The sequence below is a fragment of the Cuculus canorus genome, chromosome 34, assembly GCF_017976375.1.
Source record: "Cuculus canorus isolate bCucCan1 chromosome 34, bCucCan1.pri, whole genome shotgun sequence".
NCBI lineage: Eukaryota > Metazoa > Chordata > Aves > Cuculiformes > Cuculidae > Cuculus > Cuculus canorus.
In genome coordinates, this window is record NC_071434.1 from 805,900 (window position 1) to 831,071 (window position 25,172).

At 61.0% G+C, this 25,172-nt stretch overlaps 2 protein-coding genes across 3 annotated transcripts; one reads left to right on the forward strand and one right to left on the reverse strand.

Annotated features, from left to right (window-relative positions):
* Positions 1–764: 764 nt before the first annotated feature.
* Positions 765–7,964, reverse strand: WDR74 (WD repeat domain 74). Of its 2 annotated transcripts, none has more exons than XM_054052521.1 (11): positions 7,891–7,964; positions 7,348–7,445; positions 6,442–6,563; positions 6,303–6,366; positions 6,060–6,203; positions 4,077–4,175; positions 3,191–3,291; positions 2,329–2,384; positions 1,822–1,964; positions 1,008–1,064; positions 765–909 (listed from the first exon to the last, which is right to left on the reverse strand). In XM_054052521.1, the coding sequence occupies exons 1-11, from the start codon at positions 7,946–7,948 to the stop codon at positions 781–783; spliced, it is 1,071 nt and encodes a 356-aa protein (XP_053908496.1). In that variant the 5' UTR covers positions 7,949–7,964; the 3' UTR covers positions 765–780. The 2 variants fall into 2 exon arrangements, with proteins under 2 accessions (XP_053908496.1, XP_053908497.1); XM_054052522.1 differs by having other exon boundaries at positions 7,923–7,962.
* Positions 7,965–12,874: 4,910 nt separating this feature from the next.
* MEN1 (menin 1) lies at positions 12,875–24,254 on the forward strand. The gene is made up of 10 exons (XM_054052489.1): positions 12,875–12,939; positions 13,865–14,315; positions 15,331–15,539; positions 17,752–17,880; positions 18,649–18,689; positions 18,798–18,885; positions 19,613–19,749; positions 20,654–20,774; positions 22,105–22,266; positions 23,711–24,254. Exons 2-10 carry the CDS (start codon positions 13,874–13,876, stop codon positions 24,152–24,154), a joined length of 1,773 nt encoding a protein of 590 aa, XP_053908464.1. The 5' UTR covers positions 12,875–12,939; positions 13,865–13,873; the 3' UTR covers positions 24,155–24,254.
* The last annotated feature ends 918 nt before the right edge of the window (positions 24,255–25,172 follow it).

Genomic DNA, 25,172 nt, shown 5'->3' on the forward strand with positions numbered 1-25,172 from the left:
CTTTTGAGGCTGGTTTAAGGTTTTCAAAGGGGTTTTGGGGGAGAATATCTGTGTTTGGAGGAAAATATTAAGGTTTTGGAGGAGACTATTGGGGTTTGGGGGAGAATATCTGGGTTTCAAGGGAAAAATCAATAGTTTTGGAGGAGAATATTTGGGTTTGGGGGAGAATATCTGGGTTTCAAGGGAAAAATCAATAGTTTTGGAGGAGAATATTTGGGTTTGGGGGAGAATATCTGGGTTTCAAGGGAAAAATCAATAGTTTTGGAGGAGAATATCAAGGTTTGGGGGAGAATATCTGGGTTTCAAGGAAAATATTAGGGTTTTGGAGGAGAATATTGGTGTTTGGGGGAGAATATCTGGATTTTGAGAAAAAAAAATCAGGATTTTGGAGGAGAATATCGAGGTTTGGGGGGAGAATATTGGGGTCTTGAAAAGATTATGAGGGTTTTGGGAGAGATTATTAAAGTTTTGGGGAGAGAATCAGGTTTTTTGGGGTGATGGCAACTCTTGAGAGGGTCCCTAAACAGCTTAGGAGGCAGGTAGTGAGAGCTTGTTAGCGTAATTAGCATTAATTAGGGGTGGATGCTGATGAAAGGGGCGCAAGGGGGGGACAGAAATCAAGCGCCACAAGCCCCCCCCTTAGGTGACCATGGTTCCATCTCCCTTAAAAATCCATGTTTGGACTCAAAAGTGTGAAAAACGCTGTTATTTGCCCCATTTTGTGTACATTTGAGGGGGAATTTGAGGAAGGGGGGGGGTCCCGTTCCCCCCAAACTCCTCTCACAGTCCCGAACTCTTCCGTTTTTTGGGGCGATTCCCAGCGGTCGCGACGGTTTCCATCGCGTCCCACAGCGCGTCCTCATCTTCCTCCTTCACCTCAAGCGGCGGGGGGGGCTCTTCTTCCTCTGTCTGGGGGGGGCGCAACAAAAAAGGGGGGGTTTAGGAGGTGAGAAAAAGGAGAACCCCCCAAAAAAAATCATTCCAAACCCCGTCCTGGTGGTTCTCACCTCCCAGTCTTGGTGGGTGCTGAGCAGGAGGGAGGTCAGGCGGGACTTCAGGTAGACCTGGGGGGGCAAAGAGTTAATTTTGGGGGGGCTCTGAAGGGGTTTGGGGGGGTCTGGAAGTAGCTGAGGGGTGAAGAGTTAATTTTGGGGGGGCTCTTAAGGGGTTTGGGGCGTCTGGAATGGGTTGGAGAGAACTGGGGGTGTTCAAGAGAGTGGGGCGGTGTCTAGAGAGGATTTGGGGGGGTCTGGGGTGGTTTTGGGGGTGTTTATGGGCTGGGGTGGCCTTCTAGGGGTGATTTGGGGGGGCTTTTAGGTCGTTTGGGGGGTACTTATGGGGTTGGGGGTGGTTTGGGGGGACCTTTAGGTGGCTGAGGGTGGTTTTAGGGGGTTGGGTGATGTTTTGGGGGGGCCTGGAGCTCATTTTGGGGTCCTGAGGGGGGAGTTGGGGTGTATTTTGGGGGGCTGAGGGAGCAGGTTTGGGGGGGGGGCATTAGGGAAATTGGGGCAGTTTTGGGGTGTTTTAGGGGAGTGATTTAGGGGGCGGATTTGGAGCCATTTGGGGAGCGTGAAGGGCCGTTTTTTGGGGTTCAGGGGGTGTTTTTGGGGGGGAGGAGGGTTGGGGTGTAATTTGGGGGGGCTGAGGGGGTGGGTTGGGGGGGCATTAGGGAAGATAAGTGTTCAGAGGGGGGAAATTGGGGCAGTTTTGGGGTGTTTTAGGGGAGTGATTTAGGGGGTGGATTTGGAGCCATTTGGGGAGCGTGAAGGGCCGTTTTTTGGGGTGCAGGGGGTGTTGTTTTTTGGGGGGACACACGCTGACCTTGTGCAGGAGGTGCCCCTGGCCCAGGTGGTGCAGGCGGAGGCAGCGATCGAGGCCGCAGGAGGCGAGGAGGGGGCGCAGGGGGTGACACTGCAGCGCCCGCACCCCCCCAGACACCCCCTTTAGGCACCGCAGCACTCGGCCTGGGGCAAAAAGGGGGAGGGGGGTCAAATTCAGGGGGGGACACCCCAAAACCTCCCCAGGACCCAACCCAACGCCCCCCCCAGGTAGCACAGCACCCACCCTGGGGGCTAAAAGGGGCGGTGAGAATGAGGGGGGCACCCCAAAACCCTCCAGGACTCCCACCCTAGGGGCAAAAAGGGGGGCGCACCCCAGGACCCCCCCCCCAGTTCCACATATACCCCTCACCCTAAGACCCCCCCTAAATTCCTTAGGGGTAGCACAGCACCCACCCTAGGGGCTAAAAGGGGGGGGGGGGGGCCCCCCAAAGTACCCCCCAGGACCCCCCCACTTCCACACACAACCCCCCCCCGCCCCAGGTCTCACCCTTGCGGAGGTCAATGACAGCGATGTCCCCATGGGCGCTGCCCACGACCACCGAACTGGGGGGGACAGGGGGAAAGTGGGGGGTCAGTGCCCCAGCCCCCCAATACCCCTCCTGAACCCCCATATCTCCCCTTGAGCCCTATATATCCCCTCCCGGCCCCCTAAATCCTCCTCCCAATGCCCCCCCCCCAGACCCTGATGTCTCTTAAATCCCCCCCCCAGCCCCCTAAATCCTGTCACCTGCCCCCCATATTCTCCCCCCCCTCCAGACCCCCAACTGCCCCCCGAAATCCTGCCCCAGACCCTCAGTTCCCCCTCCAGACCCCCAAATCCTGATCCCCCCATCTCCCAATCTTCTCCCTAACACCCTAATGTCTCTTAACCCCCCCAGCCCCCCATTTTCCCCTCTAATCCCCCCAATCTCTCCCCCAGCCCCCCCCGTTTTCCCCCTAATCCCACATCAGCCCCCCCATTTCCCCCTCTAATCCCCCAATCTCTCACCCAGCCCCCCGTTTTCCCCTCTAATCCCCTCCATAGCCCCCCAATCTCTTCCTCAGCCCCCCATTTCCCTGCAACCCCCCTATTTCCCCCTCTAATCCCCCCTTAGCCCCCCATTTTCCCCCCTAATCCCCCCCAGCCCATTTCCCCCTTTAATCCCCTCCATAGCCCCCCAAACTCTCCCTCAGCCCCCCATTTCCCCCTCTAATCCCCCAATCTCTCCCCCAGCCCCCCGTTTTCCCACACCTCAGCCCCCCAATCTCCCCCATAGCCCCCCAGTCTCTCCCTCAGCCCCCCATTTCCCCCTCTAATCCCCCCCATAGCCCCCCCAATCCCCCCCCCAGCCCCCCGTTTCCCCCCTCACGTCTCGCCGGGCGGCAGCGCCAGCGCGGTCAGTGGGGCCTCCCCGAACATCGCCTCCATCACCGGGCGCCGCTGGGGGGACGCAGGGTCGTAGACACGGATCTGGGGGGGCTGTCAGTGATCGGGGAGGGGGCACAAGGACACCCCCAGACCCAGCTGACCCCCCCCCCGCCCAACAAGCCCCCCTAAACCCCCTCTCTGTGTCCTCCAAACCCGTCACAGAGCAGGACTTGGGACAAAGGGGTGACACGGAGAGGACATGGGGACCCCCCAAATCCCCCCAGAGCCCCCCCAAATCCCTGTGTGCCCCCCAACCCATCCCAAAGCAGGACTTGGGGATAAGGGGGTGACCCCAGACCTTCTCAAAGCCCCCAGGGACCCCCTCAAATGCCCCCCCCAAACCCATTTGTGCCCCCCAATCCATCCCAAAGCAGGACTTGGGGATAAGGGGGTGACACAGAGGGGACATGGGGGGGACCCCAGACCCTCTCAAAGCCCCCAGGGACCCCCCCAAATCCCCCCCCAAACCCCTGTGTGCCCCCCAATCCATCCCAAAGCAGGACTTGGGGATAAGGGGGTGACATGGGGGGACTCCAGACCCTCTCTAAGCCCCCATGGACACCCCAAATCCCCCAGGGCCCCCCCAAATGCCCCCCAACCCATCCCAAAGCAGGACTTGGGGATAAGGGGGTGACACAGAGGGGACATAGGGGGACCCCAGACCTTCTCAAAGCCCCCAGGGCCCCCCCAAATCCCCCCATGGCTCCCCCAAGTCCCCCCCAGGGCCCTCCCAAACCCCTGTGTACCCCCTAACCCATCCCAAAGCAGGATTTGGGGACACGGGGGGGACATGGGGACCCCCAAGAGCCCCCCCCAATTCTCCCCACCTGGCGGTGGGCGGTACAGGTGACGATTTTTCCGGAGCTCAGGAACTGGAGGTCGCGGTCCCAGATCGGCACCCGCAGATCCAACCAGTCGTTCCGTACCTGGCGGGAAGCGGTTTTGGGGACATTTCAGCCCAATTTGGGGTCATTTAGGGCCATTTGGGGTCATTTAGGGACCTTTTGGGGCCCATTCAGGCCATTCGGCACCATTTTGAGGCAATTTTGAGGGACGTTTAGGGCCACTTGGGGTTCCTTTAGACCTTTTTAGGGACATTTCAGCCCGATTTGGGGTCATTTAGGGCGATTTGGGGTCAATTAGGGCGATTTGGGGTCATTGAGGGACCTCTGAGGCTCTTTTGGGGCCCATTCAGGCCATTCTGCACCACTTTGAGGGATGTTTTGGGCCACTTGGGGTTCCTTTAGACCTTTTTAGGGACATTTCAGCCCAATTTGGGGTCAATTAGGGCGATTTGAGGTCATTTAGGGACCTTTTGGGGCCCATTCAGGCCATTCCGCACCATTTTGAGGGACTTTTAGGGCCACGTGGGGTTCCTTTAGACCCTTTTAGGAACATTTCAGGCCAAATTGAGGCTATTTGGGGCTACTTTAGGCCATTTCAGGCCACTTTGGGGACATCTGGGGGTCGTTTGGGGGCAACTGAGGGACATCTGTGGTCTTCTCATACCATTTAAGGGACATTGTTGGACACTTGAGGCCATTTGAGGCCTTTTGTGATACTTTGGTGCCACTTTATGACATTATAGGACTATTTGAGACCATTTTGGTGTCTTTTTATACCGCTTTAGGAATATTTTGAACCACTTAAAGGCGATTTAGGGCATTTTCATACCATTGAAGGGACATTTTAAGCCATTTTGGGGTCTTCTCATACCACTTTAGGGACATTTTAAACCATTTAAGGCCATTTTAGAAATGTTTTATACCATTTTTGGGACAATAGAAGATATTTGGCGATGGTTTAATGCCATTTTATGACATTTCAGGGCTTCTGAGGACCACTTGGTGATACTTTGGTGACACTTTATGACATTATAGAACTATTTGGGGGCCACTTTGGGGCCATTTGAGGCAACTCGGTGATACTTTGGTGCCACTTTATGACGTTACAGGACAATTTTGGGTCATTTTGGGGCCATTTGAGGCAACTTGGTGATACTTTGGTGCCACTTTATGCCATTATAGGACAATTTTGGGTCACTTTAGGGCCATTTGAGGCAACTCAATGATACTTTGATGCCGCTTTATGATATTATAGAACTATTTGGGGCCATTTTGGGTCACTTTGGGGCCATTTGAGGCAACTCAGTGATACTTGACTGCCACTTTATGACATTATAGGACAATTTTGGGTCATTTTGGGGCCATTTTGGGTCACTTTGGGGCCATTTGAGGCAACTTGGTGATACTTTGGTGCCACTTTACGATGTTATAGAACTATTTGGGGCCATTTTGGGTCACTTTGGGGCCATTTGAGGCAACTCAGTGATACTTTACTGCCACTTTATGACATTATAGGACAATTTTGGGTCATTTGGGGGCTGTTTTGGGTCATTTTGGGGCCATTTGAGGCAAAATGGTGATACTTTGGTGCCACTTTATGATGTTATAGGACTATTTGGGGCCATTTTGGGTCATTTTGGGGCCATTTTGGGTCACTTTGGGGCCATTTGAGGCAAAATGGTGATACTTTGGTGCCACTTTATGATGTTATAGAACTATTTGGGGCCATTTTGGGTCATTTTGGGGCCATTTTGGGTCACTTTGGGGCCATTTGAGGGAACTTGGTGATACTTTGATGCCACTTTATGATGTTATAGAACTATTTGGGGCCATTTTGGGTCACTTTGGGGCCATTTTGGGTCACTGTGGGGCCATTTGAGGCAACTCGGTGATACTCTGGTGCCACTTTATGACATTATAGGACAATTTTGGGTCATTTTGGGGCCGTTTTGTGCCGCCACTCACATTTTTCGCGCGGAAGACGGGCTCTCGCGGCCGCTCCAGGTCCCAGACCTTGAGGGCGTTCTCCTTGCCGCCGGTGCCGAGCCGCTGCTGATTCACCGGATCCTGGCGCATCCGGCACAGCCCCCCTCCTGCCTCCAGCTCCAACTTAAGGGGGAGGGGCAAAGAGGGAATAAATAGGGGTCAGTAGGGGTTGGAAAAGGGGGGGAACCCCAAAATATGACCCCCCCCCAAGGCCCCACTCACAGGCTCCGTCCCATCCTGACGCCAAACGCGGATCAGCCCTGACTCCACGCAGGTGATGATGGCGCTGAGGGGGGAGTTTGAGGTAAGAGAAGGGGATTTTGGGGACCCCCCCCAGCTCATCTTTGCCCCCCACTCCTACCTGTCGTGCGTGGCGATGCCGCAGAAGGGCCCGTCCCCCCCCGGGCACTGCCAGGAATCCGTGAATTTACCTTTTTCTGTGCTAAAAAGCTTCACAGAACGATCGAGGGAAGCGACCAGGAGCTGCCGGGGAGGAAAATGGGGGGGTCAGGGGGGGCATAATGGGGTCAGAAGGGGCAAAAAGGGGGGCCAGGAGCCCGAGGGGGGGGGGGGGGGCAAAAGGGGGGGCAGGAGAGTTGGGAGGGGCAAAGGTGGGGGGGAAAGGGGGAATAGGGATCCATGAGGGGGGCAAAATGGGGGTGAGAGGGACGGGGGGGGAAAAAAGGGAGGATGGGGGGGTAAAAAGGGGGGGTTGGGATCCATTGGGGGGGCAAAATGGGGGTCAGGGGGGACAAGGGGAAAAAAGGGAGGATGGGGGGGTAAAAAGGGGGGGTTGGGATCCATCAGGGAGGCAAAATGGGGGTGAGGGGGACGGGGGGCAAAAAGGGAGGATGGGGGGGTAAAAGGGGGGGTTGGGATCTATTGGGGGGGCAAAATGGGGGTCAGGGGGGACGGGGGGGGTAAAAAGTGGGGGGTTGGGATCCATCAGGGGGGCAAAATGGGGGTGAGGGGGACGGGGGGGCAAAAAGGGAGGATGGGGGGGTAAAAGGGGGGGTTGGGATCTATCAGGGGGGCAAAATAGGGGTGAGGGGGGACGGAGGGGGCAAAAAGTGAGGATGGGGGTAAAAAGAGGGGGTGGGGATCCATAAGGGGGGCAAAAGGGGGGGTTGGGATCCATCAGGGGGGCAAAATGGGGGTCGGGGGGGGGCAGAAAGGGGTGGTTGGGAACCACCAGGATCTGGGGGGGGGGACAGAAGGGGGGGCGCTCAGGGCTGTTCTGGGGGGCTCGGGGGGGGGGGGGTCTCACCTCGCTCTGGTCGGGGCCCCCCCAGCACAGGGCACAGACGCCCCCCCCGCGGTTCAGCACCCCGAAATTCGTCGCCTGCTTCTTCCGTAGGTTCACACCTGGGGGGGGGAAAATAGCATTAATTAAAGTGGGGGGGTGTTAATTTGGGGGGGTGGGGCAGCATTAATTAGAGTGGAGAGCGTTAATTCAGGTGGGATGATTGGCAGCCCCCCCTTAAAGCCCCCCTCAGCACAAAGGGACCCCCCAAACGCCCCCCTCGAGCCCCCTAATACCTCTCCTGCCCCCTAAACACAGAAACGCCCCCCAAAAGACCCCCCAAAGACTCTCCTGACCCCCAAACACAGAAACGCCCCCCAAAAGACCCCCCAATGCCTCTCCTGCCCCCCCAAACACAGAAACGCCCCTTCGAGCCCCCCCAAAGCCTCTCCTTCCCCCCAACTCCCCCCAAACAAACATCCCCCCGCCCTCATTGACCCCCTAAACCCCCACCCCAAGCACATAAGGGGCCCCCAAAGCCCCCCCCTCACACAAACCTCCCCCCACCTTTGAGCGCCCCGGTCTCGGCCCCCACCCACACGTGGTACCCTCCCGGCGCCGCCATGTTGCGTCCCCTTTTCCTTTATGTCCCCTCCTAAAATAGTTCCGTGTGGGAACCGATAACCGCGGCGCTGCGTTCCGGATGTTTTCAGTATCCGGGGGGGATATTGAAAGCGGGGACACCCGCGTTGAGTCAAGGGTCGGGGGAAGGGAGAGAGGGGAAAGGGCTCTACAGAAAACCGGATCACGCGGCTTTGGTTCCGGGAGTCAAAGGTTCCGTTACCACTGGAAATGTAAAAGGAGGGGAAGACACCATCTGTCCTATAGGGGTCCTGGAGCCCCCCAGGATCCCTTTAGAGCCCCCCCAGGACCTTTAAAGGACCCCCAGGATCCCTCTGGAGCTCCCCAGGACCTTTTAAAGAACCCCCAGGATCCCTCTAGAGCCTCTCAGGACCTTTTAAAGAACCCCCAGGATCCCTCTAGAGCCCCCCAGGATCCCTCTGGAGCCCCCCAGGATCCCTCTGGAGCCCCCCAGGACCTTTTAAAGAACCCCCAGGATCCCTCTAGAGCCCCCCAGAACCTTTAAAGGACCCCCAGGATCCTTCTAGAGCCCCCCAGAACCTTTAAAGGACCCCCAGGATCCCTCTAGAGCCCCCCACGACATTTAAAGGACCCCCAGGATCTCTCTAGAGCCCCCCACGACATTTAAAGGACCCCCAGGATCCCTCTAGAGCCCCCCAGGACCTTTAAAGGACCCCCAGGACCTATAAAGGACACCCAGGATCCCTCCAAAGCCCCCCAGGACCTATAAAAGACCCCCAGGATCGCTCGAGAGCCCCCCAGGACATTTAAAGGACCCCCAGGATCCCTCTGGAGCCCCCCAGGACCTTTTAAAGAACACCCAGGATCCCTCTAGAGCCCCCCAGAACCTTTAAAGGACCCCCAGGATCCCTCTAGAGCCCCCCAGGACCTATAAAAGACCCCCAGGATCGCTCTAGAGCCCCCCAGGACCTTTACAGGACCCCCAGGATCCCTCTAGAGCCCCCCAGGACCTTTACAGGACCCCCAGGATCCCTCTAGAGCCCCCCAGGGCCTTTACAGGACCCCCAGGATCAATCTAGAACCGCTCAGGACCTTTTAAAGACCCCCAGGATCCCTCTAGAGCCCCCCAGGGCCTTTAAAGGACCCCCAGGATCCCTCTAGAGCCCCCCAGGGCCTTTAAAGGACCCCCAGGATCCCTCTAGAGCCCCCCAGGGCCTTTAAAGGACCACCAGGATCCCTCTAGAGCCCCCCAGGACCTATAAAGGACCCCCAGGATCCCTCTAGAGCCCCCCAGGGCCTTTTAAAGACCCCCAGGATCCCTCTAGAACCACTCAGGACCTTTAAAGGACCCCCAGAATCCCTCTAGAGCACTCCAGGACCTTTTAAAGAAACCAGGATCCATCTAGAGACATCAACGAACTACTGAGAGGCTCCTGGCGCTCTCTACAGGGACCCAGGAGATTCTGGGAGGGTCCTGGGGCTCTCTACAGGGCCCCAGGGGATTCTACGGGGGTCCTGGGGCTCTTTACGGGGCCACAGGGGAATCCCAGAATCCCCTGGAGCCCTGCAGAGAGCCCCAGGAGCCTCCAAGAATCATCTGGGGCCCTGTAGAGAGCCCCAGGAGCTTCCCACAATCCCCTGGGTCCATGTAGAGAGCCCCAGGAGCCTCCCAGAATCCCCTGGGGCTTTGGTGAGAGCCCCATGAGCCTCCCAGAATCCCCTGGGGTCCTATAGAGAGCCCCAGGAGCCTCCCAGAATCCCCTGGGGCCCTGTAGAGAGACCCAGCAGACTCCCAGAGTCCCCGGGAGCCCCGTAGAGAGCCCCAGGACGCTGCCAGAGACCCCGGGAGCCCCGTAGAGAGCTCCAGGAGGCTGCCAGAGACCCCTGGAGCCCTGTAGAGAGACCCAGTAGCTTCCCAGAATGCCCTGGGGCACTGTAGAGAGCCCTAGGAGGCTCCCAGATTCCCCGGGAGCCCCGTAGAGAGCCCCAGGAGGCTCCCAGAATGCCCTGGGGCACTGTAGAGAGCCCCAGGAGGCTCCGAGAGACCCCGGGAGCCCCGTAGAGAGCCCCAGGAGGCTCCCAGATTCCCCGGGAGCCCCGTAGAGAGACCCAGGAGGCTCCCAGAGTCCCCGGGAGCCCCGTAGAGAGCCCCAAGAGCCTCCCAGAATGCCCTGGGGCACTGTAGAGAGCCCCATTAGGCTCCCAGAGTCCCCGGGAGCCCCGTAGAGAGCCCCAGGAGGCTCCCAGAGTCCCCTGGAGCCCCGTAGAGAGCTCCAGGAGGCTGCCAAGGTCCCCGGGAGCCCCGTAGAGAGCCCCAGGAGGCTCAAAGAGTCACTGGGAGCCCTGTAGAGAGACCCAGGGAGCTCCCAGAGTCCCCGGGAGCCCTGTAGAGAGCCCCAAGAGCCTCCAAAAATACCCTGGGGCACTGTAGAGAACCCCAGGAGGCTCCCAGAGTCCCCGGGAGCCCTGTAGAGAGTCCCAGGAGGCTCCCAGAGTCCCCAGGTGCCCTGTAGAGAGCCCCAGAAGGCTCCCAGATTACCCTGGGGCACTGTAAAGAGCCCCAGGACGCTCCATGAGTCCCCGGGAGCCCCGTAGAGAGCTCCAAGAGCCTCCCAGAATGCCCTGGGGCACTGTAGAGAGCCCCATTACGCTCACAGAGTCCCCGGGAGCCCCGTAGAGAGCCCCAGGAGGCTCCCGGAATGCCCTGTGGCACTGTAGAGAGCCCCAGGAGCCTCCCAGAGTTCCGGGGAGCCCCGTAGAGAGACCCAGGAGGCTCCCAGAGTCCCCTGGAGCCCCGTAGAGAGCCCCAGGAGGCTCCCAGAGTCCCCGGGAGCCCCGTAGAGAGCCCCAGGAGGCTCCCAGAGACCCCGGGAGCCCCGTAGAGAGCCCCAGGAGGCTCCCAGAGTCCCCGGGAGCCCCGTAGAGAGCCCCAGGAGGCTCCCAGAATCCCCTAGGGCTTTGGTGAGAGCTCCAGGAGTCTCCCAGAATCCCCTGGGGCCTTGTAGAGAGCCCCAGGAGCCTCCCAGAATCCCCTGGAGCCCTGTAGAGAGCCCCAGGAGACTCCCAGAATCCCCTGGAGCCCTGTAGAGAGCCCCAGGAGACTCCCAGAATCCCCTGGGTCTTTGGTGAGAGCCCCATGAGCCTCCCAGAATCCCCTGGGGCCCTGTAGAGATCCCCGGGACCATTATAGAATCCACTGGGGCCCTGTGGAGAGCGCCAGGAGACTCCCAGAATCCCCTGGGGCCCTGTAGAGAACCCCAGGAGCCTCCCACAATCCCCTGGGGCCCTGCAGAGAGCCCCAGGACCATCCAATAATCCCCTGGGGCCCTGTAGAGAGCCCCAGGAGCCTCCCAGAATCCCCTTGAGGCCCTGTAGAGAGCCCCAGGAGCCTCCCAGAATCCCCTGGGGCTTTGGTGAGAGCCCCATGAGCCTCCCAGAATACCCTGGAGCCCTGTGGAGAGCCCCAGGACCATCCAATAATCCCCTGGGGCCCTGTAGAGAGCCCCAGGAGCCTCCCAGAATCCCCTGGGGCCCTGCAGAGAGCCCCAGGAGCCTCCCAGAATCCCCTGTGTCCCTATAGAGAGCCCCATGAGCCTCCCAGAATCCCCTGTGTCCCTATAGAGAGCCCCTTGAGCCTCCCAGAATCCCCTGGGGCCCTGCAGAGAGCCCCAGGAGCCTCCCAGAATCCCCTGGAGCCCTGTAGAGAGACCCAGGACCATCCAATAATCCCCTGGGGCCCGGTAGAGAGCCCCAGGAGCCTCCAATAATCCCCTGGGGCCCTGTAGAGAGCCCCAGGAGCCTCCCAGAATCCCCTGGAGCCCTGTAGAGAGCCCCAGTAGCATCTCAATAATCCCGGGAGCTCTGTAGAGAGCCCCAGGAGCCTCCCAGAATCCCCTGGAGCCCTGTAGAGAGCCCCAGGAGCCTCCCAGAATCCCCTGGAGCCCTGTAGAGAGCCCCAGGAGCCTCCCTTGGGGATTCCTCTTCCCTGGAAGATTCGTTGAGGCTCCTGGGGCTCTCTACAGGGCCCCAGGGGATTCTGGGAGGCTCCTGGGGCTCTGTACACGGCCCGACGGGGTTCTGGGAGGCTCCTAAAAGGATCCTAAAAGGATCCTAAAAGGACCTAAAGGGACCCTAAAAGGCCCTAAAGGGGCTCTAAATGACCCTAAAGGGGGCCTAAATGGTCCTAAATGGCCTTAAAGGGGCCCTAAAAGGTCCTAAGGGGGCCATAAAGCGGTCCTAAATGGTCCTAAAGGGGTCCTAAAAGGCCCTAAAGGGACACTAAATGCTCCTAAGGGGGTCCTAAAGGGTCCTAAAAGGCCCTAAAGGGGCCTAAAACGTCCTAAAGGGGCCCTAAAATGCCTTAAAGGGACACTAAGTGGTCCTAAACGGGCCCTGAATGGCCCTAAAGGGGCCCTATATCGCCCTAAAGGGGTCCTAAAAGGCCCTAAAGGGTCCCTAAAAGGTCCTAAAGGGACACTAAAAGGTCCTAAAGGGACCCTAAAAGGTCCTAAAGGGGTCCCCTGAGGGCTCTAGAGGGGTCCTTGGAGGTCTTAGAGGGGTCCTGGGAGGCTCTAGTGGGCTCTGGGGGTCCCAGAGGAGACCTGGAAGACCACAGAGAGCTCTAGAGGTGCCCTGGGGGCAATTTGAGGTAAAACTGGGGTGATTTGGGGGGGGGGGGGTCGATTTGGGGCGAAATAGGGGCTTTTTAGGTTTGACTGGGAGGGTGGTGGTGGTAGTAAAATGGCGGCTCCTCCACGATCCCATCGTGCTCTGCGTGGCGGCAGCGCCTACAGCTCCCATCGTGCTTTGCGCTGCGGCGCGGGCGCGAGTTACCACTCCCATCGTGCCTCCTGGACTACAACTCCCATCCTGCTTTGCGCCGTGCAATGACCCCACAAACCTGCCTCGCGACGCCGCTCGGAACTACAACTCCCATCGTGCCCCGCGCCGAGAACACACCCCCTCCGCCCTCTCCCGTCGTGCCCCGCGCCGCCCGCGGCGGCTGCAGCCACGGTGAGGGGTGTGGGGGGATTGCGCGCGGTTTTGGGGGGTCCTGAGGGGGTTTGGGGGTCCTGAGGGGGTTTGAGGGGGTCCTGAGGGGGTTTGGGGGGGTCTGAGGGGGTTTGGGAGGTCCTGAGGGGGTCTGGAGGGTCTGAGGGGGTTTAGGGGGGGTCTGAGGGGGTTTGGGGGGGGGGGGGTCCTGAGGGGGTTTGGGGGGTCCTGAGGGGGTTTGGGGTGGTCTGAGGGGGTGACCCCTCCCTGACCCCCATCCTGCCCCACCGCCCTTCTCTGACCCACATCTCACCCCACACTTGATCCTTGACCCCTATCCCGCCCCACACTGGATCCCTTACTCCCACCCCACACCCCCTCCCTGGCCCCCATCCCGCCCCACACTTGATCCCTGACACCCATCCTGCCCCACATCCCCTTTCTGGCCCCACATTTTCCCCAATCCCACCCCACATCCCCTCCCTGACCCACATTTCCCTCCCCATCCCACCCCACATCCCCTCCCTGACCCACATCCCACCCCACACTGGATCCCTGAGCCCCACACCCCCTTTCTGGACCCACATTTCCCCCCTCGATCCTGCCCCACACCCCCTCCTTGACCCCCATCCCGCCCCACACTTGATCCCTAACCCCCATCCTGCCCCACGCTCAATCCCTGACCCCCACACCCCCTCCCTGGCCCCACATCCCACCCCCTCTCTCTGCCCCACATTTCACCCCCCATTCCACCCCACACTGGATCCCTGACCCCATCCTGCCCCACACCCCCTCCCTGACCCCCATCCCGCCCCACACCCCCTCCCTGACCCCCATCCTGCCCCACACCCCCTCCCTGACCCCCATCCTGCCCCACACCCCCTCCCTGACCCTCATCCTGCCCCACACTTGCCCCCTAACCCCCCGCCCCCTCTGTGCCCCCCAGGTTGCCGCTATGGGGCTGAAGCCGTGGCAGAAGGCTCTGTTTCCTCTGCGCTCGGTGGGCGCTGTCGTTCGGCTTTTCGAGGCTGAGCTTCGGCAGCCGGAACCCGACCTGGTTCTTCTCTCCTTGGTTTTGGGTTTCGTCGAGCATTTTTTGGCCGTCAATCGCGTCCTTCCCACCAACGTTCCGGGTATCAGCTTCGAGGCTCGTCCCGGCCCTGAGCCCCACACTCTCGCCTACTTCCCCGTGGCCGAACTTTCCATCGTGGCGGCGCTTTACGCCCGTTTCACGGCTCAGATTCGCGGCGCCGTCGACCTTTCGCTCTACCCGCGTCCTGACGGCTTCTCGTCCCGCGAGCTCGTCAAGAAGGTCTCCGACGTCATCTGGAACAGCCTCAGCCGCTCTTATTTCAAGGATCGCGCCCACATCCAGTCCCTCTTCAGCTTCATCACCGGTCGGGGGGGCGTTTGGGGGGTGATGTGGGGGCTGCCCCATAGCGGAGAAAGGGGCTGGGGGCCATTTGGGGGCTGTTCTGTGGGGCTGAGAGTGGGTTTGGGGGTCTTCTGTGGGGCTGAGAGTGGGTTTGGGGGTCTTCTGTGGGGCTGAGAGTGAGTTTGGGGGTCTTCTATGGGGCTGAGAGTGAGTTTGGGGCTCTCCTATGGGGCTGAGAGTGGATTTGGGGGTCTCCTATGGGGCTGAGACTGAGTTTGGGGTTGTGCTATGGGGCTGGAGTCACTTTGGGGGCTGCCCCATAGCGGGTGAAGGGGCTGAGAGTGAGTTTGGGGGTCTTCTATGGGGCTGAGAGTAAGTTTGGGGCTGTGCTATGGGGCTGGAGTCACTTTGGGGGCTGCCCCATAGCGGATAAAGGGGCTGAGAGTGAATTTGGGGCTCTCCTATGGGGCTGAGAGTGAGTTTGGGGCTGTGCTATGGGGCTGGAGTCACTTTGGGGGCTGCCCCATAGCGGATAAAGGGACTGGGAGTGAGTTTGGGGCTGTGCTATGGGGCTGAGAGTGAGTTTGGGGCTTCCCCATGGTGTGAACGTTCTTATAGGGCTGCCCCACATCATAGAGGGATCTATGGGGCTGCCCCACATCATAGAGCGATCTATGGGGCTGCCCCCTAAGTGCTAACGTTCTCTGTGCCCCCCTTGGATGAAGCCGGGCAGCTCGAGAGTGACATTGGTGTCAGTCGCGAGTGGCTCTGTGGCACTTTGGGGGATCTATGGGGCTGCCCCACTGCACAGAGCAATCTATGGGGCTGCCCCACATTATAGAGCGATCTATGGGGCTGCCCCCTAAGTGCTAACATTCTCTGTGCCCCCCTTGGATGAAGCCGCGCAGCTCGAGGGTGACTTTGGTGTCAGTCGGGAGTGGCTCTGTGGCACTCTGGGGGATCTATGGGGCTGCCCCACAGCGCGGGTCGATCTATGGGGCTGCCCCCCAAGTGCTGACGTGGTTTCTGCCCCCCAGGGACGAAGCTGGACAGCTCGGGGGTGGCGTTCGCCGTGGTGGGCGCGTGCCAGGCCCTGGGGCTGCCCGACGTGCACTTGGCTCTGTCGGAGGATCACGCGTGGGTCGCGTTCGGGCCCGGAGGACAACACACGGCTGAGGTCACGTGGCACGGAAAGGGCAACGAGGACCGGCGCGGGCAGAGCGTCAGCCCCGGCGTGGCCGAGAGGGTGAGGGACGGACGGACGGACGGACAGGGAGGGGGCAGTGTGGCCGAGAGTGTGAGGGACGGACGGACGGACGGACAGGGAGGGGGCAGTATGGCTGAGAGAGAGAGAGAGACATGGAGGGGTCAATGGGGACAGGTGGGGGCAGAGCATCAGGGAGAGCGATGGGGGACGTGGGGACAGACGGACAGGAGGGGACAGATGGACAGAGGCAGTGTGGCTGAGAGGGTGAGGGACGGATGGACTGACGGATGGGAAAAGGGACAGATGGACAGGGAGGGGGCAGTGGGGCCGAGAGGGTGAGGGACAGACCGACGGACGGACGGGAAAAGGGACAGATGGACAGGAAGGGGGCAATGGGGCGGAGAGGGTGAGGGATGGACGGACGGACGGGAAAAGGGACAGATGGACAGGGAGAGGGCAGTGGGGCTGAGAGGGTGAGGGACGGACGGATGGACGGACAGGGAGGGGGCAGTGTGGCAGAGAGGGTGAGGGACGGACGGATGGACAGGGAGGGGGCAGTATGGCTGAGAGAGAGAGAGACATGGAGGGGGCAATGGGGACAGGTGGGGGCAGAGCATCAGGGAGAGCGATGGGGGACGTGGGGACAGACGGACAGGAGGGGACAGATGGACAGAGGCAGTGTGGCTGAGAGGGTGAGGGACAGACAGACGGATGGGAAAAGGGACAGATGGACAGGGAGGGGGCAATGGGGCTGAGAGAGTGAGGGATGGACGGGAAAAGGGACAGATGGACAGGGAGGGGGCAGTGGGGCTGAGAGGGTGAGGGACGGACGGACGGATGGATGGGAAGAGGGACAGATGGACAGGGAAGGGGCAATGGGGCCAAGAGGGTGAGGGACAGACGGACGGATGGACGGATGGGAAAAGGGACGGACGGACAGGGAGGGGGCAGTGGGGCCGAGAGGGTGAGGGACGGACGGACGGACAGGGAGGGGGCAGTATGGCTGAGAGAGAGAGAGAGACATGGAGGGGGCAATGGGGACAGGTGGGGGCAGAGCATCAGGGAGAGCGATGGGGGACGTGGGGACAGACGGACAGGAGGGGACAGATGGACAGAGGCAGTGTGGCTGAGAGGGTGAGGGACGGACAGACGGATGGGAAAAGGGACAGATGGACAGGGAGGGAGCAGTGTGGCTGAGAGGGTGATGGACGGATGGACTGACGGATGGGAAAAGGGACAGATGGACAGGGAGGGGGCAGTGTGGCTGAGAGGGTGATGGACGGATGGACGGACGGATGGGAAAAGGGACAGATGGACAGGGAGGGGGACAGACGGACAGGGAGGGGGCAGTGGGGCCGAGAGGGTGAGGGACAGACCGACGGACGGACGGGAAAAGGGACAGATGGACAGGAAGGGGGCAGTGGGGCAGAGAGGATGAGGGATGGACGGACTGACGGACGGGAAGAGGGACAGACGGACAGAGAGGGGGCAGTGGGGCCGAGAGGGTGAAGGATGGACAGACGGACAGACAGGGGGCAATGGGGCTGAGAGGGTGAGGAATGGACAGATGGACAGACGGGAAAAGGGACAGATGGACAGGGAGGGGGACAGACAGACAGGGAGGGGGCAGTGTGGCCAAGAGGGTGACGGACGGACGGACGGGAAAAGGGACAGACGGATAGGGAGGGGGACAGACGAACGAGGAGGGGGCAATGGGGCCGAGAGGGTGAGGGACGGACAGACGGACGGACAGGAAAAGGGACAGACGGACAGGGAGGGGGCAATGGGGCCGAGAGGGTGAGGGATGGACAGACGGACAGACAGCATTGGTGTGGTGAGAGGGGACAGCGACAGTGATGCTGATGACACTTTCCCCCCCTTTTACCCCCCTTCCCCCCCTTTTCCCGCCATTTCCCTCCCGTACCCCCTTCCCCCTTTTCTCCATTTTCCCCTCCTTTCCCCTTTTTCCCCTCCCCTTCCCCCTTTTTCTCCCCTTCCTCCAAATTCACCCTTCCCCCCCTTTCCCCCCCCTTTCCCCCCCCTTTCCCCCCCCTTTCCCCTCACTTTCCCCCCCCTTTCCCCTCCCTTTCCCCCCACTTTCCCCCCACTTTCCCCTCACTTTCCCCCCACTTTCCCCCTTTTCTCCCCCCTTTTCCCCCCATTCTCCCCCCTTTTCTCCCCCTTCCCCCCCCCCCCCCCCGTTCTCCCCCCTTTTCCCGCCCTTTTTTTCCCCGCCCTTTTCCCCCCTCAGAGTTGGCTCTATCTGAAGGGTTCGTACCTTCGCTGCTCTCGGGGGATGGAGGTCGCTTTCATGGTTTGTGCCATCAACCCCGCGATCGACCCCCACACCGACAGCCTCGAACTGCTGCAGCTCCAGCAGGTGCCGAGGAGCCGGGGGGCAGCTGTGGGGCAGCTGTGGGGCAGCCGTGGGGCAGCCGTGGGGCTGAGGGAGCTGTGGGGCAGCTGTGGGGCTGAGGGAGCTATGGGGCAGCTGTGGAACAAGGGGAGCTGTGGGTCAGCTGTGGGGCTGAGGGAGCTATGGGGCAGCTGTGGAACAAGGGGACCTGTGGGGCAGCCGTGGGGCAGAGGGAGCTGTGGGGCAGCCGTGGGGCAGAGGGAGCTGTGGGGCAGCTGTGGAACAAGGGGACCTGTGGGGCAGCCGTGGGGCAGAGGGAGCTGTGGGGCAGCTGTGGGGCAGCTGTGGGGCAGAGGGAGCTGTGGGGCTGAGGGAGCTATGGGGCTGCCGTGGGGCAGAGGGACCTGTGGGGCAGCTGTGGGGCAAGGGGAGCTGTGGGGCAGCTGTGGAGCAGAGGGAGCTGTGGGGCAGCCATGGAGCAGGGGGAGCTGTGGGGCAAGGGGAGCTGTGGGGCAGACATGGGGCAGCTGTGGGGCAGAGGGAGCTATGGGGCAGCCATGGGGCAGGGTGAGCCATGGGGAAGGGGGGCAGCTATGGGGCAGCCATGGAGAAGGGGGAGCCGTGGGGCAGCCATGGGGCAGGGGAGGTGTGGGGCCACCGTGGGGCAGCCATGGGGCAGGGGGAGCCGGGGGGCAGGAGGGGCTGTGGGGCAGCCATGGGGCAGAGGGTGGCTGTGGGGCTGAGGGGGCCGCCGTGGGGCAGCCCCACAAGTCCCCCTCTGTCTCCCGGCAGCGCCTGCTCTGGCTCCTCTATGATCTGGGGCACCTGGAGAGGTGAGAAGGCCCCGCGCCGTGGGGCTGCCCCATAACCACCCCATAACTGCCCCCTGCCCCGCTATGGGGCTGCCCCCCAACCCGGCCCGCTATGGGGCTGCCCCATAGATACCCCATGGCTCTGGGGAACCTGGCGGACCTGGAGGAGCTGGAGCCGACGCCGGGGAGACCCGACCCCCTCACGCTCTACCACAAGGTGAGATGCGGGGCAGCCGTGGGGCACGCTATGGGGCGGATGCCAGGGGTCCCATTCTATGGGGCTGGGCGTTATGGGTTTGTGTTATGGGTCCCGTTCTATGGGGCTGAGCGTTATGGGTCTTAGTCTATGGGGCTGATGCTATGGGTCCCATTCTATGGGGCTGAGGCTATAGGTCGTAGTTTATGGGGCTGACGCTATGGGTCTCAGTCTATGGGGCTGACGCTATGGGGTGACGCTGTGGGGCTGACGCTGTGGGGTGATGCTATGGGTCTCAGTCTATGGGTCTCAATCTATGGGGCCAATGCTATGGGTCCCCTTCTATGGGGCTGATGCTATGGGTCCTATTCTATGGGGCTGATGCTATGGGTTTGGTCTATGGGGCTGACGCTATGGGGCTGATGCTATGAGTCTTGGTCTATGGGGCTGACGCTATGGGGCTGATGCTATGGGGTGACGCTATGGGTCTCGGGCTATGGGGCTGATGCTATGGGTCTCAGTCTATGGGGCTGACGCTATGGGGCTGATGCTATGGGGTGACGCTATGGGTCTCGGTCTATGGGGCTGACGCTGTGGGGTGACGCTATGGGGCCGATGCTATGGGTCTCAGTCTATGGGGCTGATGCTATGGGTCTCGGTCTATGGGGTTGACGCTATGGGGTGACGCTATGGGGCTGACGCTATGGGGTCTCATTCTATGGGGTGACGCTATGGGGCTGCCCCACAGGGCATCGCGGCCGCGCGCTCGTACTACTCCAATGAGCACATCTACCCGTACCTGTACCTCGCCGGGTTCCACTGCCGCAACCGGAACGTCAAAGAGGCGCTGCAGGCCTGGGCCGACACCGCCACCGTCATCCAGGAGTCAGTGGGGCGCTATGGGGCAGCTATGGGGCTGGGAGGATGGGGGTCCCTGTTTAGGTCCAGGTTGGGGTTGGGGGTCCCACTCCTTCTGTGGGGTTTGAGCCTTTCTTGGGGGTCTCTGGGGCTGTGGGGTGTTCCCCAGCGCTATGGGGCAGCCCCACATCTCCGCCCCACATCTCCGCCCCACAGCTCTGCCCCACAGCTCTGAGTGCAGCTATGGGGCTGAGAGGATGTGGGTCTGTGTTTAGGTCCAGGTTGGGGCTGAGGGTCTCACTCCTTCTATGGGGTTTGAGCCCCTCTTGGGGGTCTCTGGGGCTGTGGGGTGTTCTCCAGCGCTATGGGGCAGCCCCACAGCTCTGCCCCACAGCTCTGAGTGCAGCTATGGGGCTGGGAGGATGTGGGTCTCTGTTTAGATCCAGGTTGGAGTTGGGGGTCCCACTCCTTCCGTGGGGTTTGAGCCCCTCTCGGGGGTCCCTGGCACTATGGGGCAGCCCCCCAAGTTCCCAGCGCTATGGGGCAGCCCCACAGCTCTGCCCCACAGCTCTGAGTGGGGCTGGGAGGATGGGGGTTTCTGTTTAGGTCCAGATTGGGTTTGGGGGTCCCCCTCTTTCTATGGGGTTTGAGCCGCTCTTGGGGGTCCCTGGCGCTATGGGGCAGCCCCCCAAGTTCCCAGTGCTATGGGGCAGCCCCCTAAGTTCCCAGCGCTATGGGGCAGCCCCACAGCTCTGCCTCACATCTCCCAAGTGCGGCTGAGAGGATGGGGGTCTCTGTTTAGGTCCAGGTTGGGTTTGGGGGTCCCCCTCTTTCTATGGGGTTTGAGCCGCTCTTGGGGGTCCCTGGTGCTATGGGGCAGCCCCCCAAGTTGCCCAGCGCTATGGGGCAGCCCCACATCTCTGCCCCACAGCTACAACTACTGCCGTGAGGATGAGGAGATCTACAAGGAGTTCTTCGAAGTGGCCAACGACGTGATCCCCACGTTGCTGAAGGAGGCGGCCAACGCTGAGCCCCACGGCGACGCCCCACAGGTGGGGGGCAGCCCCACATCTATGGGGCAGAGGGCTCCCCCGGAGCCGATGGAGGGGAGTGGGGGGGGGGGGTGGAGGGGGTTTGGGGTGCTTAGGGGGCGCCCCACATCTGGGGGTCCCCATTTAGAGGGCGCCCCACACGTAAGGATCCATAGTTGGGGGACTTAGGGGGTGCCCCACAACTTGGGGGTCTCCATTTAGGGGGTGCCCCACATCTGGGGGCTCTATTTGGGGGGACTTAGGGGGTGCCCCACATCTGGGGGTCCCCATTTAGGGAGTGCCCCACATGTAAGGATCCATATTTGGGGGACTTAGGGGGTGCCCCACAACTTGGGGGTCTCCATTTAGGGGGTGCCCCACATCTGGGGGTCTCTATTTAGAGGGCGCCCCACACATAAGGATCCATAGTTGGGGGACTTAGGGGGCGCCCCACAACTTGGGGGTCTCCATTTAGGGGGTGCCCCACATCTGGGGGCTCTATTTGGGGGACTTAGGGGTGCCCCACATCTGGGGGTCTCCATTTAGGGAGTGCCCCACATTTAAGGGTCTCTATTTGGGGGACTTAGGGGGTGCCCCACATCTGGGAGTCCTCATTTGGGGGGTGCCCCACAACTTGGGGGTCTCCATTTAGGGGGTGCCCCACATCTGGGGGGCTCCATTTGGGGGTGCTTAGGGGGCACCCCACATTTAAGAGTCCCCATTTGGGGGACTTAGGGGGCACCCCACATTTAAGGGTCCCCATTTAGGGGGTGCCCCACATCTGGGGGTCCCACCCTGAGTTTTGGGGTCCCCTTTGTGTGTTGATTTCTTCTTTAGGGGTTGAGGTTCCTCTGACCTTTGGGGTGTCCTTCCCAATCTATGGGGTGTTCCCCCCCAAGTCTTTGGGGTCCCCCACATCTTTAGGGTCCTCTCCCTCCTCTTTAGGTGCCCCCCGAGTTTTGGGGTCCCCCCCTGACTTTTGGGGTGCCGGGGGGATCCCCTCTCTGCCCCCCATTGGGGTTCTCCTTATGGGTTGATTTCTCCTCTATGGGTCGTGGTTCCTCTCACCTTTGGGGTGTCCCCCCTCCAATCTTTGGGGTCTCCCCCTGAGTTTTGGGGTCCCCCCTCCTCTTTAGGTTCCCCTCCTAAGTGTTGGGGTCCCCTCCTGACTTTTGGGGTGCTGGGCTGGGGGGGAAATCCCCTCTCTGCCCCCCATTGGGGTCCCCCTTATTGGTCCGTTTCTCCTCTACGGGTCGTGATTCCTCTCACTTTTGGGGTCTCCCCCCTCCAATCTTTGGGGTCTCCCCTTGAGTTTTGGGGTGTCCCCCCTCTCTAACTTTTGGGGTGCCAGGCCGGGGGGGGTCTCCCGGCCCTACAGGACCCCGAGTGCTTCGCCCATCTCCTGCGCTTCTACGATGGGATCTGCAAGTGGGAAGAGGGCAGCCCCACGCCCGTCCTGCACGTCGGCTGGGCCACCTTCCTCGTCCAGTCCCTGGGACGCTTCGACGGGCAGGTCAGAGGGGGTTTTGGGGTCCCCTGAAGGGTGTTGGGGTCCCCCCTGGTGGTTTTGGGGGGCTCCGAGGGGATTTGGGGGGGTTCTAGAGTGGTTGGGAAGGAAGGAGGAGGGTCTCGTCCATCCTGAACCTCATCAGAGGCATCGTCTTCTATGTCTTTGATGGGTTTTGGGGTATTGACTGTGGGGTTTAGGGGGTCCCCTGTGGGGTTTTGGGGTCCCCTGAAGGGTTTTGGGGTCCCCCCTAGTGGTTTTGGGGGGCTCCGAGGTGGATTTGGGGGGTCCTAAAGGGGTTGGGAAGGAAGGAGGAGGGTCTTGACCATCCTGAACCTCATCAGAGCCATCATCCTCAGTGGTTCTAACAGGTAGGTGAGAGGGTTTAGGGGTTCCCTGTGGGATTTAGGGGATCCCTGTGGGGTTTTGGGGTTCCCTGAGGGGTTTTGGGGTCCCCCCTGGTGGTTTTGGGGGGCTCTGAGGGATTTTGGGGGGTTCTAGAGGGGTTGGGAAGGAAGAAAGAGGATCACATCCAGCCTGAACCTCATCAAAGCCATCGTCTTCTATGTCTTTGATGGGTTTTGGGGTCCCCCCTGTGACCCCCAAACCTCTCTGTGCCCCCCATAGTCCCCCCAAAACCCCTCTGTGTGACCCCCAAACCCCTGTGTCCCCCATAGTGCCCCCTAAACCCCTCTGTGTGACCCCCAAACCCCTCTGTGTCCCACATAGTGCCCCCAAATCCCTATGTGTCCCCCCTAAACCCCTCTGTGTGACCCCCAAACCCCTCTGTGTCCCCCACAGTGCCCCCTAAACCCTTCTGTGCCCCCCAAACCCCTCTGTGTGACCCCTAAACCCCTCTGTGCCCCCCATAGTCCCCCCAAACCCCTCTGTGTGACCCCTAAACCCCTCTGTGCCCCCCATAGTCCCCCCAAACCCCTCTGTGTGACCCCCAAACCCCTCTGTGTCCCCCATAGTGCCCCCAAACCCCTCTGTGGCCCCCCCAAACCCCTCTGTGTGACCCCTAAACCCCTCTGTGCCCCCGTAGTTCCCCCCCAAACCCCTCTGTGTGACCCCTAAACCCCTCTGTGCCCCCCATAGTCCCCCCAAACCCCTCTGTGTGACCCCCAAACCCCTCTGTGTCCCCCACAGTGCTCCCTAAAGCCCTCTGTGTGACCCCCAATCTCCTCTGTGCCCCCCATAGTGCCCCCAAATCCCTATGTGTCCCCCCTAAACCCCTCTGTGTGACCCCCAAACCCCTCATAGTCCCCCCTAAACCCCTCTGTTCCCCCCACAGTGACCCCTAAACCCCTCTGTGTCCCCCCCAAACCCCTCTGTGTCCACTATAGTGACCCCCAAACCCCTCTGTGCCCCTCATAGTCCCCCCTAAACCCCTCTGTGCCCCCCATAGTGCCCCCCAAACCCCGCAGTGACCCCCCCTTGTCCCCCCCAGGTCCGCCAGAAGGTGACTCTGGTCTCGCGGGACGCCGATCCCCCCGAAGATGAGGACCCCTCGGGCGAAGACCCCCGCGAGGGCCGGCGTCGGGGTCCCCGTCGCGAATCCAAACCCGAGGAACCCCCTCTTCCCAAGAAACCCCCCGAAAGACGCCGACCTCCAGTCCCGGGACCTCGTCCCGAGGAGTCCTCCGGAGCTCCTCCAGCGCCCCCAAATCCTTCTCAAGGGAACCCCCAAACTGTTTCCCCCGGAGGTCCCGTCCTGGTGTTCCAGAGTGAGAAGATGAAAGGGATGAAGGACCTTCTTCGCGCCCCAAAAATCAACTCGAGCGCCATCAAACTGCAGTTGACGGCGCAGTCCCAAGTGCAGCTCAAGAAACAGAAGGCGGCGCCCAGCGACTACACCTTGGCTTTCCTCAAGAGACCCCGAAAGGGGCTGTGAGAGCACCCCAAAAACGGGGAACCCCCATCCCCCGAAACTGGGGAACCCCCCCAGGCAGGCGGCAGAGGGGAGAGAGAAGGAAGAGAGGGGGTACGAGGGGGATTTGGGGTGCGAGGGGGGGCTCCGGGAGGTGGTGCAGGGAAAGAACTGGGGGTACAGGGGGGTCTGGAGGCAAAGAACTTGGGGTACAGGGGGGTTTGGAGGTGCAAAGGGGGCTCTAGGAGGTGGTGCAGGGAAAGAACTGGGGGTACAGGGGGGTCTGGAGGCAAAGAACTTGGGGTACAGGGGGGTTTTGGGGTGCAAAGGGGGCTCTAGGTGGTGGTGCAGGGAAAGAACTGGGGGTACAGGGGGGTTTTGAGGTGCAATGATGGCTCAGGGGGGAGAGAGAAGGAAGAGAGGGGGTACGAGGGGGATTTGGGGTGTGAGGGGGGCTCCGGGAGGTGGTGCAGGGAAAGAACTGGGGGTACAGGGGGGTCTGGAGGCAAAGAACTTGGGGTACAGGGGGGTTTGGGGGTGCAAAGGGGGCTCTAGGAGGTGGTGCAGGGAAAGAACTTGGGGTACAGGGGGGTCTGGAGGCAAAGAACTTGGGGTACGGGGGGGTTTTGGGGTCCAAGGGGGTTCTAGGAGGTGGTGCAGGGAAAGAACTGGGGGTACAGGGGGGGCTGGAGGCAAAGAACTTGGGGTACGGGGGGGTTTTGGGGTTCAAGGGGGTTCTAGGAGGTGGTGCAGGGAAAGAACTGGGGGTACAGGGGGGTCTGGAGGCAAAGAACTTGGGGTACAGGGGGGTTTTGGGGTGCAAGAGGGGCTCCAGGAGTTGCTGCAGGGAAAGAACTGGGGGTACAGGGGGGTCTGGAGGCAAAGAACTTGGGGTACGGGGGGGTTTGGGGTTCAAGGGGGGCTCTAGGAGGTGGTGCAGGGAAAGAACTTGGGGTACAGGAGGGTCTGGAGGCAAAGAACTGGGGGTACAGGGGGGTTTGGGGGTGCAAAGGGGGCTCCAGGAGGTGGTGCAGGGAAAGAA

Coding starts and splice junctions, on each gene's coding strand:
- MEN1 (XM_054052489.1), top strand. CDS start 13,874: ATGGGGCTGAAGCCGTGGCAGAAGGCTCTGTTTCCTCTGCGCTCGGTG. Junction 15,540..17,751: donor GCCCCGGCGTGGCCGAGAGG/GTGAGGGACGGA, acceptor TTCCCCCCTCAG/AGTTGGCTCTATCTGAAGGG. Junction 22,267..23,710: donor TGGGACGCTTCGACGGGCAG/GTCAGAGGGGGT, acceptor TGTCCCCCCCAG/GTCCGCCAGAAGGTGACTCT.
- WDR74 (XM_054052521.1), bottom strand. CDS start 7,948: ATGGCGGCGCCGGGAGGGTACCACGTGTGGGTGGGGGCCGAGACCGGG. Junction 7,446..7,890: donor CGAGACCGGGGCGCTCAAAG/GTGGGGGGAGGT, acceptor TCCCCCCCCCAG/GTGTGAACCTACGGAAGAAG. Junction 4,176..6,059: donor CCGTCTTCCGCGCGAAAAAT/GTGAGTGGCGGC, acceptor GCTTCCCGCCAG/GTACGGAACGACTGGTTGGA.